Source organism: Thunnus thynnus, chromosome 15 (assembly GCF_963924715.1).
Source record: "Thunnus thynnus chromosome 15, fThuThy2.1, whole genome shotgun sequence".
Taxonomy (NCBI): Eukaryota; Metazoa; Chordata; class Actinopteri; order Scombriformes; family Scombridae; genus Thunnus; species Thunnus thynnus.
This window is the reverse complement of record NC_089531.1, coordinates 2,929,752-2,946,688: the sequence shown is the minus strand read 5'-3', so window position 1 is coordinate 2,946,688 and position 16,937 is coordinate 2,929,752. Positions and strand designations below refer to the sequence as shown.

At 38.1% G+C, this 16,937-nt stretch overlaps 1 protein-coding gene and 2 long non-coding RNA genes across 9 annotated transcripts in view; 1 reads left to right on the top strand and 2 right to left on the bottom strand.

Annotated features, from left to right (window-relative positions):
* LOC137198199 (protein MTSS 1-like) overlaps positions 1 to 15,118 on the top strand; it is a 79,866-nt gene extending 64,748 nt beyond the window's left edge. For 3 of the 6 annotated variants that reach the window (XM_067611866.1, XM_067611870.1, XM_067611869.1), the window contains 5 exons: positions 916 to 1,138; positions 4,368 to 4,649; positions 6,011 to 6,178; positions 6,449 to 6,608; positions 7,151 to 15,118. In XM_067611866.1, the coding sequence (XP_067467967.1) occupies positions 916 to 1,138; positions 4,368 to 4,649; positions 6,011 to 6,178; positions 6,449 to 6,608; positions 7,151 to 7,803 (1,486 nt within the window). In that variant the 3' untranslated portion in view covers positions 7,804 to 15,118. The remainder of the gene's footprint in view (positions 1 to 915; positions 1,139 to 4,367; positions 4,650 to 6,010; positions 6,179 to 6,448; positions 6,609 to 7,150) is intronic. The other 3 variants (XM_067611868.1, XM_067611871.1, XM_067611872.1) reach the window with 3 other exon arrangements.
* On the bottom strand, positions 109 to 925 carry LOC137198204 (uncharacterized). The gene is made up of 2 exons (XR_010931606.1): positions 668 to 925; positions 109 to 537 (listed from the first exon to the last, which is right to left on the bottom strand). It is a non-coding gene; the product is annotated as an uncharacterized lncRNA (long non-coding RNA).
* On the bottom strand, positions 1,082 to 4,435 carry LOC137198203 (uncharacterized). 2 transcript variants are annotated; one of them, XR_010931605.1, is made up of 3 exons: positions 3,988 to 4,435; positions 2,788 to 3,200; positions 1,082 to 1,167 (listed from the first exon to the last, which is right to left on the bottom strand). It is a non-coding gene; the product is annotated as an uncharacterized lncRNA (long non-coding RNA). The 2 variants fall into 2 exon arrangements; XR_010931604.1 differs by lacking the exon at positions 1,082 to 1,167 and having other exon boundaries at positions 1,387 to 3,200.
* Positions 15,119 to 16,937: the final 1,819 nt, after the last annotated feature.

Sequence of the window (16,937 nt, the reverse complement as noted above, 5' to 3'; positions counted from 1 at the left end):
AAAGATTCAGGCTGGAATATTAAACCTGAGCATCAAAAACTATCAAGTCTCATCTATCCAGTCAGATTCTTAGTTCTGTTTACTCTCGTTGGTCATAAATCAAAACTATTATAACTCAAGCACAAGTTCTTTATTTAACATTTAACATTGATGCATTAAACAGTTTTTACATGTTTTGTTAAATTAAAAAAAGGTGAAAACATGTTTGTTTACCAAACTAAAGTAAAAGATGAATAGTGCATTGTTTTCACTGATAGTGAACATTTTCAAATGATACCTGCACACAGTAGACACACTTTGCACTTCACATGGATCAATTTAACCAGCTGTTACTCTGATGTTTCAGTAGAGTTAAAGGAATAGTTGAGAGATTTGAGAAATACACTTATTTACAGTCTTGCAGAGAGTTACATGAGATGATTGACTCTCATATCTGTCTGCTGAAGCCGTTTAACTCAGCTTAGAATAAAAACAGGAAACAAGAGGGAAACATCTGTCCTGACTCTTTCTACATGAAGGTTACCAGAACCTGTAAAGCTCATCGATTAACTTGTCATATCATGTTTGTCTTTACAAAAACTCAAAGTGTAAAGATGTCAGTTTGTGGTTGTAGGGGTGTTATGTGACAGACTGTCTCTCCCACCATAAAACCACAACTTGTTGTTACCTTCAGTTAGAGACAGGCCAAACGTTTCCCCTCTGTGTCCAATCTTCATGCTAAGCTAAGCTAAGCTAACCAGCTTTTATATTTACAGACATGAGAGCGGCATCAATCCTCTTATCTACGGTAGTAGAAAAAAAAAAAAGTTGAACTATTCCTTTAATGTAGATATGATGTCCTGGGAACTTCTCTGTGACGTCTTGTTCGTCTCTCCTCTTCCTCCTCTTCCTCCTCTTCCTCTCTCCGTCCTACAGCAGCCTGAACAGCGTGAACAGCAGCGACTCTCGCTCCAGCGGCTCCCACTGTCACTCGCCCACCTCGCATTTCCGTTACCGAGCCTCCTCTTCCTCCTCCTCGGCGCTCCCTCAGCAGACGCCGGCCCGCCTCTCCTCCGTCTCCTCCCACGACTCCGGCTTCATCTCCCAGGATGCCTTTCAGTCCAAATCCCCTTCACCCATGCCTCCAGAAACCTCGCAGGTACACACAGTTGAGTTTATGAAGTTTGACTGAGAAAAGAGGGAAACAAAACCGGGATGAAGACGTTATATTCTGATCCTCCTTCTACCTGTGATGCCGTTCATTCATTAGCTTCAAGCAGCTGCTCATCTGAGTGTGTGTGTGTGTATGTGTGTGTGTGTGTGTGTGTGTGTGTGTGTGTGTGTGTTTGCTGAGTCACTCCAGCTAACACAAGGTCTTGTGAAGCCAGACGCCAGAATGGGGGAAAAAAAGTCTCATTTAGTTTAATTAATGCTAAAAACATCTTATATTATGATAAATCAGCCATATAGAGGTGAGGTTCACATGCGATGGGCATTCAAGAGCTTATTCTTCAACTATAAACATCCTGTCTAGTTCATTTCATGGTCATAATTTAAGGAAATCTTATCAAAAATGTGTATTTATGTTATGAGTATCATTCTCCAGTATATCAATATCAGTATTATATCAGTATTATATCTTATGTAGGAAGCCTCCTACATGATTTTAACTTCATCTCGTCCCTAAAACAGCCTGAACTTTAGCTGATAATTGTTGCATAGACATTAATTTTAATAAATACTTCACCTTAATTAACACTGTGATTGTAATTTGGTTACATATTGATCTTTCCAGTCATCATCTCTTGAGCCTCTTATCATCTTCATGATTGATGGTGTTCATGTTTCATCTTATTTGTTCTTCTAATCTTGAGAAGATACTGTAATTATAATCTCAACCCTGCTGGAGACATAATGTGCTTCTTCACCTCTGACCTTAACTTCAACCATCACAGATACATGTTTAACTTCAGGTTTTAGTCTAATCTGAACCTAAACTGGACACTAAAACCGATTCTTACCCAGTATGAGGACTGAACTAAATCTTCCATCATTGAGATGATTCATTGTTGTTTTAGACCTTGAAAAGTGAGACGTACAAAATTCTAAAACACATAAAGCTCTAAAAAAAAAGAGGAAAACTTCCCAAAAACATCAGACTTGACAAAGAAGAAGCATCTATTAGGTTCTGATCTATTATTTCCCCAATTTAGCATTTATAAGCACCATATAAACATTCAATAAATGGTTTATAACACACTAAAATGTAGTTCTCAGCAGCTAAAAGGTGATTTTTAAATGTTTATTAATGTACAATATTTGTCAGCAATTATAACTTATAGGATATTTTATTACATCTGTGTTCTATGTAATTCATTCATCTGATTATACAGCAAGTCTCTACTTATAGTTATAGCTGCTGACAAAAGCATTAATAAACATATATCTGCTTATAACTATATTAAAGTGTTATAAACCATTTATTAACTGTTTATATATGTTTACAAATACGAATTAAAGGCTCTTAAAGTGTTTTAGAATAATATTAGAATAAATGCTTCAGTGCTGAATTTCATTCCAACATGTGATACCTTGATAATCTTATTAAAATAATTCTTGGCAAAAATTGAGCAAAATACGACATTTTGCTTAAAAACATCAGTCAATTTTACTGTTTTACTGACTGAACAATTATCTTATTACACACAATCTGTCTGTATATTTATATTTGTGGATGAATGTTGTGTGTTTATGAAATGATGTGTTGTATTGTGTCTGGTTCTCACAACCTTCAGCTTCTCATTTCACCTGCTGAACCTGCTTCTGCTTCATTGATCACCTCTATGTGCTGCAACAGCTGCTTTGTCTGTTGTTTTGTAAATCTCGCTGATTCTTCTGCTTCTGCATCACTCTGCTGGACTGAATTACAGGATGACGTTGTGGTTATTTATCTGTGTAGTCGTAACAGGCTTTCTGCTTTCTTCTGTCTGTGTGTTTCTGTCTTTTTGTCTGTTTTCTTGCATCCTGCAAACGGCTGACTGTGTGTGTGTGTGTGTGTGTGTGTGTGTGTGTGTGTGTGTGTGTGTGTGTGCGTGCGCGCTCTCTGCATGGCTCTGCTGTAGTCGTGTGTGTCTCCTTTATCCTCTCAGTCTGTCAATGATGAGCCTTCCTCTTCTTCCTCCACCTCTTCCTCACCCTCACACCATGAGCCCCCTTCTGGGCTGCAACAGGTGAACATCAACACATGAACACACACACACACACACACACACACACACACACACACACACACACACACACACACACACTGTTAGGTTTTTGGGTCGGTCTGTTTTTGTCGTCACGTGTTTAAAGGTGCAACATGAAGCTTTTAAGCATCATAATTAAACAAACATCACTTCTTACATTATTTACATTTCTTTTTGTTCTCATTAGTATTTGAACACAGAAACCAGCTGCAGCTTCATTTTCGCCTTTATGGGTTTAATATTAGTTGATATAATCTGCCGACAGTTATGCTGCTTTAATGTTTTCTATATTGTTCTTTGCTAACAGAAAAAAATGAGAAAAATAAAATGTTTAATAGGAGATTTTTCAGCATCAAAGTGGAGCTCATGTGAGTTTTTGTCCTCTAGTAGTAAAATAGATGAAACACAGTCCTGCCAATAGTTTCCCCAATAAATACAGCAAAACACCAGCAAAGGCAGCGAAGAAGAAATCTGCAAGCTAGTAAACATTGACAATACAGGATTTAAAACACTTCTAAAGAAAAAGGCTTTGCAAATGTTTTACGAGGTAAGAAATGCAGTCAACAGTTAAATTAGATCTCAATGATACAAACAGTGTGTTTTGGTGAGTAAAACTCAATAAAAACAAGAAATATAAAATAGAAATCTACAATTAAAATGTGTTTTAAACTGAAAGGAGCTGTTAGAGTTTATATTGAAGATAATGGGAGGTACATATATTGACTGGGAATATGCAAACCATGTTAGATGTGGTTTTTACCTTAATGTAACATGTAGTGGTGTGAGGTTTTGGAGGGGAGGGTTTCACAAAGTTTATGTCCAGGTTGGGAGGGGTCGTCCATTAAACACCGCAAGGTACCTTTAAGCTAAGAGGAAACACAAATCAATGGGGAAACACAACCAGCTATCAGTAATCAACCCTACAACTGACAATAAAACTAAATAATTACACAAATAAACCAGTTTAAAGTGTTTTAAAGGTTTCTGCTGCAGTTTGAAGACGTTATATTCAGATTGTAGAAGTTGTCTCCTGCTACATGTTGCATCTTTTACTCCTGTACGTTATGTTTTCACATCCTCAACAGTCTTGTCTTCATTAATTTTTGATTTTTTGTTTCTCCCTCACTCATTCACCTTCAGTTGTCAAATGGTTTTGACCATCACGCTGCCCTCTGTCTGCACGGAGCGGTACTGCAGCCCCAGGACACCCACCTCCACCCTTCATACTTCACCTACTCCTCCTCCTCCTCCTCCTCCTCCTCCACCACCACCACCACCTCTCCCATCTCCTCGCCCTCCTATTCGTCTGTTTCTCCCATGTGGCCGTGGTCTCGTTCAGGCTCCGGCCTGTCGGGAGACTTCCCGCCCCTCTGCTCCTCGGGGCTCGGAACGGTCCCGTCATCCAGAATCCCGTCCTGGAAGGTTTGATCCTCAGTCTCCCCGATGTCCTCCTCCTGTCTTCACTTTTAATGCTTTCTGTTTTATAGTAACTTTTCTCAAGTTCATGCATGCAGTCTTAGTTTCTTTCTTCTTGGCTTTTCTGTAGCTAACTTGAAAGCAAACATCTGTTTTCTTTCATCTCATGTCCTCATCAGTCTGTCAGCTTCATAACACACAAGCAGACTTTAAAACAACACTAACAACACTACGAACCCTCCACAGAACGCCTTCCTCATTCAGCTCTCTACTACTATAACACTGGTTAAAACTAATAGTTTTGACATGCTGAGAAATATGTTAATTCACTTTCTTGCCAGGAGCTGGATGAAAAGGTAAATCCGATCTTTACGTCTGTACGCTAAACATGAAGCCCGAGCCAGCAGGTGATTACCGTTAGCTTAGCTTAGCAAAAAGGCTGGAAGCAGGGAGAAACAGCTCGCCTGGTTCTGTCTAAAGCTGAAAATATCTGCTGACTAGAACCTCTAAATATTACTAATAAAAACATATCTTTTTTGTTTAAGCCATACAAACAGAAATGTTAAACTGTTGTGGTTTTATTTGGGTCTTGTTATCTTTGTGAAGTTGCCAAAACACCAGTGGAGACTCCGGGAAGTGACTGTTCCCAACTCTGAAACAGTCCAGCACACCCTCGGATAGAGCCAAGCTAACCGTTTCCCCGGTTACAACCTTTTCGCTACGCTAAGCTAACAAGTTACTGGCTGTAACTTCGTATTTACTAAACAGATCTGAGCGAAGTATCCAACTTCTCATCTAACTGTTGGCAAGACAGCAAACAAGCTTATTTCCCAAAATATCAAACTACTCCTTCATTGAGAATTTATTTAATTTTTCAAATTCCAAGCACTTTATTAAACCAAGTTTTCACTGATGTTTGGTCTATAACAACGTTAACAGTTTATTGTTTTAGTGAATTATGCAGAAATACCAAATATTTGCTAGCTACAGCTTCAAAATGCTAATGTTAGCTTATTTTTGTGGTTCATATATTATCAGATGAATAATATGGATTTTTCAGCTGCTAATTTAACCTGATCTCTAGTAATATGTGATGTGTATTTATTATTATTTATTATAGCTTCACAGCTGGATGTTTTCAAACTTAACACGCTTGTCCTTTTTTCTAATCTTGTCTTAATCAATGGATTAAAGCGACTAATCATTCAGTCTATAAAACGTCAAATTAATAAATTCTAATCTAAAGTCACAGGAGCTTAAACTGCCCAATAATTCAAAAAAAAAAAACAGATTACATTAACAGTTGTAACTGAGAAAAGCAGCAAAGAGTAAAGCAGCGTTGTTTCGGGTCGTGTCTTCCTGTGTAGGACTGGGCTAAACCGGGCCCGTATGACCAGCCCATGGTCAACACCCTGAAGAGGAACAAGGACAGGAGAGAGACTACAGATCCCAGCAGCCACCACGGCACTGATGTCACCACACCAGGAGAAGAGCCGCAAGGGGTTAAAGGAAGCCCCTCTGTGATATCGCCTAAGGTCAGATGGTGTTTTTTTTAAAAGACATGTTCTATTTAGGTAAACACGGACCCGTTAAAAGTCACATGACCTATTGGCAGCTGTTAGACTGGACACAGCTTCGGGTTATTGGTTTGACATCATCTGGTAGGAGATGCAAAACAAATCCAAATGGACTGTAGAGTGACATTTCAGGCATCTTGGTGCTGTCAAATAGCAAATCACAGACAAAACAAACTAATAATATACTGTGTGTGTGTGTGTGTGTGTGTGTGTGTGTGTTGATCCAAGCAGGAGGACCGGGAGGCCCATGAGGAGCTGGCCAGAGCCCTGGCCCGAGGCCTTCAGCTGGACATCCACGGATCCAGCAGAGACTCACTGCAGGGCTCCAGCGGCTACAGCAGCCAGACCAACACACCCTGCTGCTCAGAGGACACCATCCCCTCACAAGGTGCACACACACACACACACACACACACACACACACACACACACACACACACACACACACACACACACACACACACACAAATACATAACGAGTCATGCTTCCATTAAAGTAGATAGTAGTAGCTAGTTTAGTTTATGCACTAAATAGATGATGGGAATGCGTTTGCTGAATCAGGGGTAACCAGAACTTTTGAACTAATTCATAAGAAGAGTTGCGTAACGATGAGATAGAGTCAATATTGGTGTCAATGTGATATCTGAATTTCAGCACAGATACCAAAACGATATATTTTCTATACCTTAGTTTAAGGTAAAAAAGATACATTTGTTTAATTTCAGCCAAAATAATGTCTGATATTAGCAAAATTATTTAAATCATGAAATATCTAATTAAGAAAAAATAAACAAGACTAAAAATCTAAAAAAGCATTTGAATGATAGATTTTGATACTTGCTGACACATTTTTTTCAAGTATTGAGGTGTGATACCCAGTCATTCAACTGAACTTTTAGGATACTGAAACTGTTCTCTGGTCTTTACAGTATCAGACTGTGATTACTACTCGGTGGGAGTGGATCAGGAAGCCGAACAGCAGCAGTCAGACTTCGATAAATCCTCCACCATCCCCCGGAACAGCGACATCAGTCAGTCGTACCGCCGCATGTTCCAGTCCAAACGCCCCGCCTCCACTGCTGGCCTGCCCTCCAACCCCTCCGCCATCGTCACCCCGGGAGTCGCCACCATTAGACGGACACCGTCCTCCAAACCCAATCTGCGGCGCCCCTCTGGGGGTCTTAGCTTGGGCCCCATCCCCATCAAGCCACCCATGATCCCAGTCAAGACCCCCACTGTGCCTGATCATCCGGGTTTCCCCAGCAGGGCGGCGTCAGAAGATGGCAGCACACCACGAACCCCACTAAGCCCCCCAACCACGCCTCTGTCACCAGGCGGCAGCGGGCCGTCGTCATCGAAGTCCAGTCTCTGGGAGAACCAGCACCAGGGCGAAGGGTCAGATCCTCCCACCCCACCGCCGCAGCCCAGCGGTCGGGTGTCAGAGTGGGAGCGCCGGCCTCTCCCGGAGCTTCTGGAGGAGACAGAATACGGCGAGGTGGAAGACTTTCTTGTGGCTATCCGACGAGGCGTCAGGCTCAAGAAGACGACAACCAACGACCGATCGGCACCGATTATTCACTGAGACGGGAAAGGTTGGTTCGACTTGCGGCATTTCGCGTCCCCCGGCTGAAGTTCAGTAATTATGCTCTCAACGGGGCACCAAATGACCACGGCTAAATACCTGCAAATCAAAAGTATGACATCAGCTGAATGCCAAGCGAAGGAGGGAAGTTGCCCAGAGACTCTGATCAAGGATCAGTTTTGAAATTTCCACGCAAAAAGGATGTTTCACCGAGGTGTAGTGAGTTCAATACGGACATTTTGATTGAAAAGTTTAAAAAAAAATGCAACAAATTCTCCATTTGTAATTTTGTGTTTGTGAATTACCAAAACTAGCTGTTGACAGTGATGTGGCTCAGAGAAAAGTGAGACCACTAAACCAATGGGAGAGCAGGTTCCTTGTTTGAAAGTCCTAAAGGAGTGTTTGTGTTGACCAGTTCTTGTGGTCTTGTTGGAGCAGAACCTCTGGAAAATGACAAATCTGAACCAAAATTGACTTTTCGTCCAGTATCGGTTGGAACGTTGACTTGTTAAGGCCAAGAATTTTCTCATAGTGCCACATTTTCTTTGCTTGGGAAACTGACTGAAGCGTGTCTCCCTTTAAAAACCTAAAAAAAAAAAAACCCTGCAGCCTCTCTTGCAAGTTGAGAACTGTCGCAGCCAGTATTTGCGCTTCAATAATTCCAGTTAAGTTCCCGTCTGAAGTTACCACTGGGAACCACTGGGATGCTGATTCAAGATCATTTCCTCAGGGCAACTTCACTATGTAAGAGAAAAGATGAGCAAGCTGTACAAGGTCAAGCAGAAATGGGGTGTAAAGGAGACAAACGTTGTAGTATTGGGAAGACTGTAGATGATGCAGGTAAAAAAAATGTTGGAAAGAGTTAACAATGAAGTGGAAGGAGTATTTTCAAAAAGATCAAAGCATTATTTGTATGTACATATTTATATTTTGATGTGTTTGAACGTTTTTGTGTTTGTCATACGTTCCTTTTACATCCCCGTAGTCTCCCATTTCCACTAAAAGGTGCCAAAAGCCTGTGTGCTGAATTTAACTTAAATATTCTATATTTAATTGAAAATATGCTGGACTTGTTCTTCTCTGTAACAACATAGATAGGGGGAGGGTTTTTTTTTTGATAGAGAATAAAGGAAGCCTAGAAGAAAAACTGAGCTTCAAACGCAAACTGAAAGAGTATTTGTATATGTAGGGTAGCATATTAAAGAGTGCTGTGTAACCCTTCACAACTAAGGAGTTTTGTTGTTACAGTTATTAATACCACATACAGTAGATCGACCTGCATGTTCTTAAACTTTGCCCCAAATATAAATAATCATTGTAACTCCTCAATTAGATTTATAAGTCAATTAAACTCATGATTTCCCAGCAGTGGATGTAAACGGTGTCAACAGTCGTGGATCAGGGGTTTGTTCCAAAAAGCAGGTTTTGTGAAAACTCTCACTTTAACTCTGGGTTAGTTACTGCCGTGTCTTAACTCTGTCAACCTAAATCTGCTTGAAGGTAGGTTTCATTCAACAAACTCTGAGTTTTTCTGTCTCCTCCCGTCCAAGCTGAGTGTGAGGGAGCTGTCACTGTATTGATATTGATTGACACACATTTTTGTCTGCTTCTTCAAACAGATTCAAATATTTCACACTGTGGATTCACCTTCAGCTCTGAATAAAATCTATGCATCACCTTTTTTGCAAGTTAACGTTGTTGTGGATATTGATAAGGGGATCAGGTTGTCAGAACAGTTCCCCTGCACTGAAACATTTACCAAACATTACCGTAGTAGTCCAATCGCTGTTTTAGTTATCATATATATCATATTGGAAATTAGAGGTGAGCAGGATTGTGATACAGCTGAAATAACTGGATAAAATGTGTAAAAGTGAGGTTTTTTTTTTAATAGGCTGCATATAGTCTTAGCATGTTTTAACAGTATTTCAGTAACTTTTACTAAACATTGAAATGTGGACACTGAATGCTGTTGAGCCAAGATTTATATGTAAAATAGACGTTTAAAAATTGACCAAATTTGACCAAATCGCCAAAATCATTATTATTAGGTTGGACTATGAAGTTACAGTCAGATCTGTGAGTAAAGTCAGATTACAGCTGTTATGTAATAATATAAATTAAGATTCCACCACTTTGTCATCCATTAAGGAAATTCAAGCCTGGTAAACGATCAATGCAACACATTCAATTAAATTTAATAGTGTTAAAACTTATTGACTCGTTTCTCCTGCTCAGCTCATTTTATTTAAAAAAAGGATCATTATAAAATTATTATAATCATCATTAGTCCAGGTGAAAATTATGTTCACTTTTTCATAAAGGCATGAAACTTGGGACATTTGTACAGTTTGGGGCCTTCAACATTTTCAAAAATGGAGCCATCGCAAAAACACTTTGTAGCGGCCATTTTGCTTTCTGGCTGAATTATGTATTTTGCACCATATCACCTGAACCAAACATGATAACACAGAAAAGGTGATTGAACTCTGATCATTTGTTTAGAAACTGAAAACTTTCCCATCTCAGGTTCAGAGTTTGTTAAACCTGCTTTTTGAACAGATCCAGGAACTGCAGACGTTTACGACCTGATAGATGAAGTCTGTTGTCAGCTGTTGATGGTGGGTCATTATTTATTTACTTTCTTTTTGTAAATTGGTCTTTTATTATTGTATTTTTTTTTAAAGCATTTACTTCCTGTAAAGCACTTTTAAAACAGACAAAAACTAAAAATGATTACCATTACAGCTACTATGAATTATTGTTGCAGACAGATGTGATCTGTGAGTTTGTTGGCCTTCACCTCTTTCCCACTTTGTTGTTGCATCTTGCTAACCGATCAACTACAGTATGTAGCGACTGTACGCTGTGCATTAGCAAACACTTTAAAGTCCATGGTAGTAATAAAGGTTGTTACTGCAAGTTCCGTGTTACTACTTAGCTGTAGTAAATGGAGTATTGTGGAGTAATGTATTGGTCTGTTGTAGTAAAGCCTGTGTGCAGATGGCAGGCTGTATTTAGCTGGCACACATATAAACAGTTGTGGACTTATTTTAGTGAAACTACTCAAATAAAAGCTTCAGTTATTGGGACAGTGTACTGCAGATACCTGAATTTCATTATTAAGTATTTTCATTCAGTCAAACTTGATTACATTACTGATTTTAGCATCCAATAATGCCCCAAAAGGGTGAAATACCAAAATAAAGGTCAGTATTTTGAAATTTAACCATCAATTTTTTTCATTTTTGTAGAATCGTTTCTCATGTTTCTTATTCTCTGGTGGTCTAAAGAACAAATCTCTTGCGGCTGAGGTAAACTAATGTGAACAAAGCTAAACTTACGTTGATTCTGTGAAAAAAGGAAATATCCAATACTTAACTGGAGGAAAAACCAGTAAAGTCTGCAGGTCAGATTGTAGTGGATGAACAGTCTGAGCTTCGGCACCAACCTGAAAATATGTTTGAATTTACAATTTATTAGAAAAATGAAATATGACAATAGTTAGTAAACCAAAAAATGATCACAGATGTTTTACAAGGTTGAACATGTGAAACTGCTTTAAATGTTTATTTCTAAGGTAACAGAGACTTCAGACTGGTCATCTGCTACCATATAAAATGTTCTGTATGATTTAAACACTACAGATAAATCTCTCACACCTGTCTTCAATATATTTAGCTATTTATAACATGTTATATGATCTATGAGCTAGTTACCTAGCTCATAGATCATATAACATGGTAAGCTAGGTAACCTAGTTAGCCTAGCGAGGTAAGCTAGGTAACCTAATTAGCCTAGCTTGCTCTAACTACATAAAATGAAATGACTTACCATTTCAGAAGAAAAGACAGTCTGCAGCTGTGTGAGATTCAGTGTCTTTCTCAACGCTTGCTAACATTACTAGACCTCAGTCCGCCTAACATTTGACGTGACTGTCCTGAGAATGAAAGACGACACGACCAATTCCTCCGAAACAGCCATAACGCCTTTGAGCAAGACGCTGAACTCTGCTTTGGATGTGTCTAAAATGGAAATCCAGACACTGTTAGTTCACTGTCCCAATACTGCGCAATAAAAATGAAAAAATGGAGAATAACCCAAGTATACCAATCTCCACTTGAAAGTGTACATTTATTATTAAGAAAGAGAACAGGTACAAAACATTTTTAAAAGGTGTATAATCTGGTCTGGAGTCTAGCTTGCATTAGTCCTAACTGTTTGTGCTTATTAGCCATCAAACACACAGAATATTGAGGTTTTCAGATGGTGGAACACAGACTCTGGAAGCCATGTTGGAGGCCGTTAGATATCTGGCTGCCAAGATTATATTTCTACATCTACAATTCAGCTGTTTTAAAGGATTGAAACATAATTCATTTTCAAATTTGATGTTTTTGTATATTTTTTAGCTTTCTAAATATCAGTAGTTTGTTTAAATCAATCCAATTTGGACGCTAGGCTAATGTTGCAGGTGTTAGCAGAACCTAGCGTTACTAATTGATCAGACCTTTCAGTTTTTTTAAGATTATTACTGAATTGTTTTACAGACACGTCACAATAAAGTTTTTCAGCTGGATTTTGTAAAGTTGTATCACACTGACCTCCATGATGGCGCCAGAAGATGCTAATCTGTGACCCAACTGAAAATCTTCTATTCGCTGTAGTTAAACAGACGATAAAAAATAACTAAAATCAGGCCCTGCTGCGTACTGATATTCATGTGTAACTGCAACAAATATATAAACCTCTTGAGAGCTTGTAATTATTAAATGTCAAATAGCCCGACTAGTTAAGAATCTGACTTGTGTTAGCGGGTGATTAGCGTTAGCATAACAAGCTGAAATACACAAACTCCCTTGTTGATACTAAATATAGTGTCATCACAACTCAAATTATTTATGTATTTATTCATTTTAAATGTTATCCATTTTATTTTTAACTCCCAACTGTCCTGTTGAGCATATAAAACATATTAACAAATATATTTAATATGCATGTTGTCTTTTTTTTTTTTTAGTTTTTTTTTTTGTACTGGAACTAATTATTTCCTCCGTTGGTCTGCTTCTACTGGACCAGAATGCTTTTTTAGATGCCAACCATCATCCAACCTGGATCGTTAATGTTTTGCTATTTTTGTGTGACAGCAGTTTGACACCCTGTATGATGACTGAAGCCTGTCGGTTTTATAAATATATATATATACGTTTTCACTTTTTTTTTTTCCGGCGCAGGTTTTCCGGATACAATCGTGTAGCTGATGCGATAACAAGCGTATGAAGCTGAATGTTGGAGCCTGTGAGGACTAACTGTGTATTTTATCAATGATCTGCGTGACGCTGACACACACTGGAGGATTAGAAAAAGTGATTTTTAAACACATAAGATTCTGGATGAATGTTGTGAAAACGTGCGAGGAAATCAATGATGTCACCCTTGGAGACCAGAATCAGGTAAAACCACTACAGTGTAAATGTAACGTCAGATAATATTTATAGTACATCTTTTTAGCAGCAATCATTCTAGATACAAGTTAGATCCAAAAAATCACTTGAGCTGTCTCCAGTGTGTGTGGATTTCTGTCCTTTAGCTGTAAGTAACAGCGACTCTCCGTTCAGCCTTTAATTTGAGACAAGTTGCCAAATTTCTTACAGTATTCTAAATGACGCTCTGGGTTTGATTTTTTTCTTTTGTATTTATATGGAATTGTTTTCCTGAAGCCATTTGATAAGTGAATACTTTTAATTTGACAGTCAAATCGCCACTTTCCTTTAAGGTAAATGTTTAAAATAGGTAACGACATTATGACCTTTTTTCCTGGTATGTATCCATTTTTTTTTAGTGATAAATATCAAATTTTGGACTGTTCATACCACATAGTTTGATCACAGCCTTGAAATTTCAGTTTGTCAGGAGACACCAGATAGTTGCCAAGAAGATTTGATTTGAAGTTGGGGAAGAAACTATGTCAAGCATTTACTCTGACCAAGAACGGTCAGGCTTTATGGCTTTAAGAGACCTTTCACCATCTGACTAATTTCTGTTTTTTGTTACTTCATAGTTGATTCTGATTTTTTTTTGTTAGTTGCTTTAAGATTGCCTCCCATTTTAAAAGTTCATATTTTAACATTCTTCCAACAATAAGCCGCTGAAACGTCCAAGTCTGACTGAGACTGACGGTTCTTGATCGGCGTTAGAATTAAGGCTTTTATTTGATAGGTTTCTCCACAGCTGAGCCATCAGAGGAAAAGCTTATTAAAAACTGAAAGCCTCTACTTTGCTGAGCTATGGAGGTAAAAAAAAAATCATTAACAAGCCTCGACTCGCTACGGCCGGCCTGAGGGATTAATGGAAACCATTTGAGACAAAAGAGGAAGTTCAGCATTAAAGCCCCAAAGGATCCACAGATATCCTCAACTAAATAATGTGCACATGGTGCTTTTTTTTAGTGTTGAGTTAATTGGCCGTCGGGTTCTGGTGTCTGGTGATGATTTTAATAAAGATTCAAAACAAAAACGTGGCTTGTGTGGATCATAAACCAAAGCACTTAAAATTATTTAAATGTCAGCAACTTGGCCACCAAATTGAGTTTTTAAGTTTTTAAGTCTTACACTTGGCAAGAACACTGGAGAGCACTGAGACTAAGACCAATATGTATCCAAAGATATCTGAATTTAGTGGACATTATCCATTAATGGAACAGAAACAAACTGTAAATGTGCCAAAAATATGGTGAAATGTCCTTTGTAGAAGGTAAAAAATGTAGTAAAGGTGTTTTGGTGATGGGAAATAATTTGGACAATGAAAAGATTTTTAAAATTAATTTAATGTAAAAGCACTAATGAAGTTTCCTTTGTTTTCCTTAAAATCACACATGAATTTAAGACTGTTTAACCAACAACTCAGATGTTTAGATTTCCAACAGTTATGGATAATACGATGGCAACCTTTTACCAAATTTCACTTAAATTTGTTCAGAAACTTGAGTATTTTTGCTGACAATCATCACCAGTCAATAGGGTATCATTTAATCCATTATTAATAAGCATTTAAAAGTATTGAAATGAATGACGCAGTATTTGTCAGACGTGTCTGTCTGTGGTATCTGAAGTTATGGCAACCTGTTTTATTTTGTTTGTTTTTAATTAATTGGGCCGACTCGTTTCTTCACCTCTGGCTCTTGATAATTCTGTATTTTATGTTTTATATTCAGTTCCTGAATACTGACTGTCTCCTATCTTCTATGTATACCAGTTGTTTTGGCTAAATAATAATAAAATCGTAGCATAAAATGTGCATCTGATGAACAAGGAAACTTGTGCTTTGCTTTTTCTTACCGTCTCCTCACTGACTGACTTTATTTATGTTAAATGTTAATTTGCATTTTAGATTGAAGGTTCACTGCTGAGTAAAACTTCATTTAATGAGGATTAAGTTGGAAATATTTGGTTTGACAGAATTTTAAATGATAAGAGAGGTGATTCATCTGCTGATTAAATGTTACTGGCAACACAAATCGTTGCTGTATTATTTTATTATTATGATATTCAAAACTAAATAGTAATTGAGAAATGATCTAAGTTGTTTGAACACTTTTCTAAGGTCTAAGAAGATTCTCTAACTCTTACTTTCATGTCTGTTTTCTCTGTGATAGAAGTAGAAACCTCCATTTGGGGGAAAAAAATAAATCAATTGATGGGAAATCAAAAATAATCAACCTTATGCTTTGAAGTTCCAACCAAATTTGGAGATTTAATATACTTCTGTTGAGAAAGATCTTTTCCAGATCATTAATTCTGAATGAGACTCCATTAAGCGTTCATATGATCTCACAATTACAATCATGACAAGTTCTTATCTAATAAAGTTTTTTTTTTGAAAGCAAACATAAGGAAGAACAGAGACTCAAAAGACTCACAAAGAAGAAAAATGTGGAGGAAATATGTGATTTGCAACATGCATGCTGGGATACATGTTGGTCCCTGACCCTGAACAGCAATAAGCCATTGTAGATATGTATTATATATATTTCTGCGTAGCGTTTCCATTTTTAGGAGAACAACATGAGTTAACAAGGTGAGATCATTTTTGTGAGGTGTTACACTAATCCTGACACTAATCCCAGTTCTAATCAGAACCCCAATAACCCTAATTTAGGGGTTTAGGGAAAAGGGGGGAAATGTTTTCATGGGAGGACAGAAGGATGCAGAGGATGTGTTGCTGTTCTGCAAGCAAAAGTCAATAACTTTCACTAAGAAGCTCTTTTATATTACGCTGATTCAACAAGCTAAATATAACTTCTCAGCATTTTTACGATGTTGCAGAGGAGGCAGAAAACTTCAGTGACTCAACGGAAAAGTTACACAAACCGTCCTCCTCCTCCTCCTCCTCCTCCTCCTCTCTCTGGTCATAATAGATAAGACCTGCCCACTCGAAGGCTGGAAACCAATCAAAATGACAAAGAACTGGTTGTATTATAAAAACAAACATAAGTTTAAGGAATATTTCGCCTATTTTTTTAGTTTATTGTATATTTCTAAATATCGTTTTGGACACACTACCTACATTCAGGTATCAGTACAAGTATTAAAAACTATTTTAAAGTCCTCTTCCACTCAAAAATGTGTTCTGCTTGTATGTTTGAGCTTCACGGTGCAGAATGATGAATGTGCAGTTTGACACTAGAAGGCTGTTTGTGCTTGTACCTTAAATTTGTTTGTAAAGTGTCTACCAACAACATGGTTTTGGGACATCACAACTAGTTTAAAAGCCGACCAAAGTCTTTTCTACTTCTTTAAACATGTCTGGTGGGGATCTTTAAAGGACCAGTGTGTAAGATTTAGTGGCATCTAGCAGTGACCGCTCCTCCAAGCATGTAGGACAATCTACGGTGGCCAAGAAACTCACGAAAGGCCCTCTCTAGAGCCAGTGTTTAGTTTGTCCGTTCTGGGCTACTGTAGAAACATGGCGGTGCAACATGGCGGCCTCTGTTGAAGAGGACCTGCTCCCTCTGTAGATATAAAGGGCTCAAAATCTACTTAAGACCAATCAGCTGTGTGACCACTGAGTCTAGTTTACATTATTAATTTCTAGTTGACATTGTGGGTGTATGTGATGTGCTGTGTGTGGCTTTG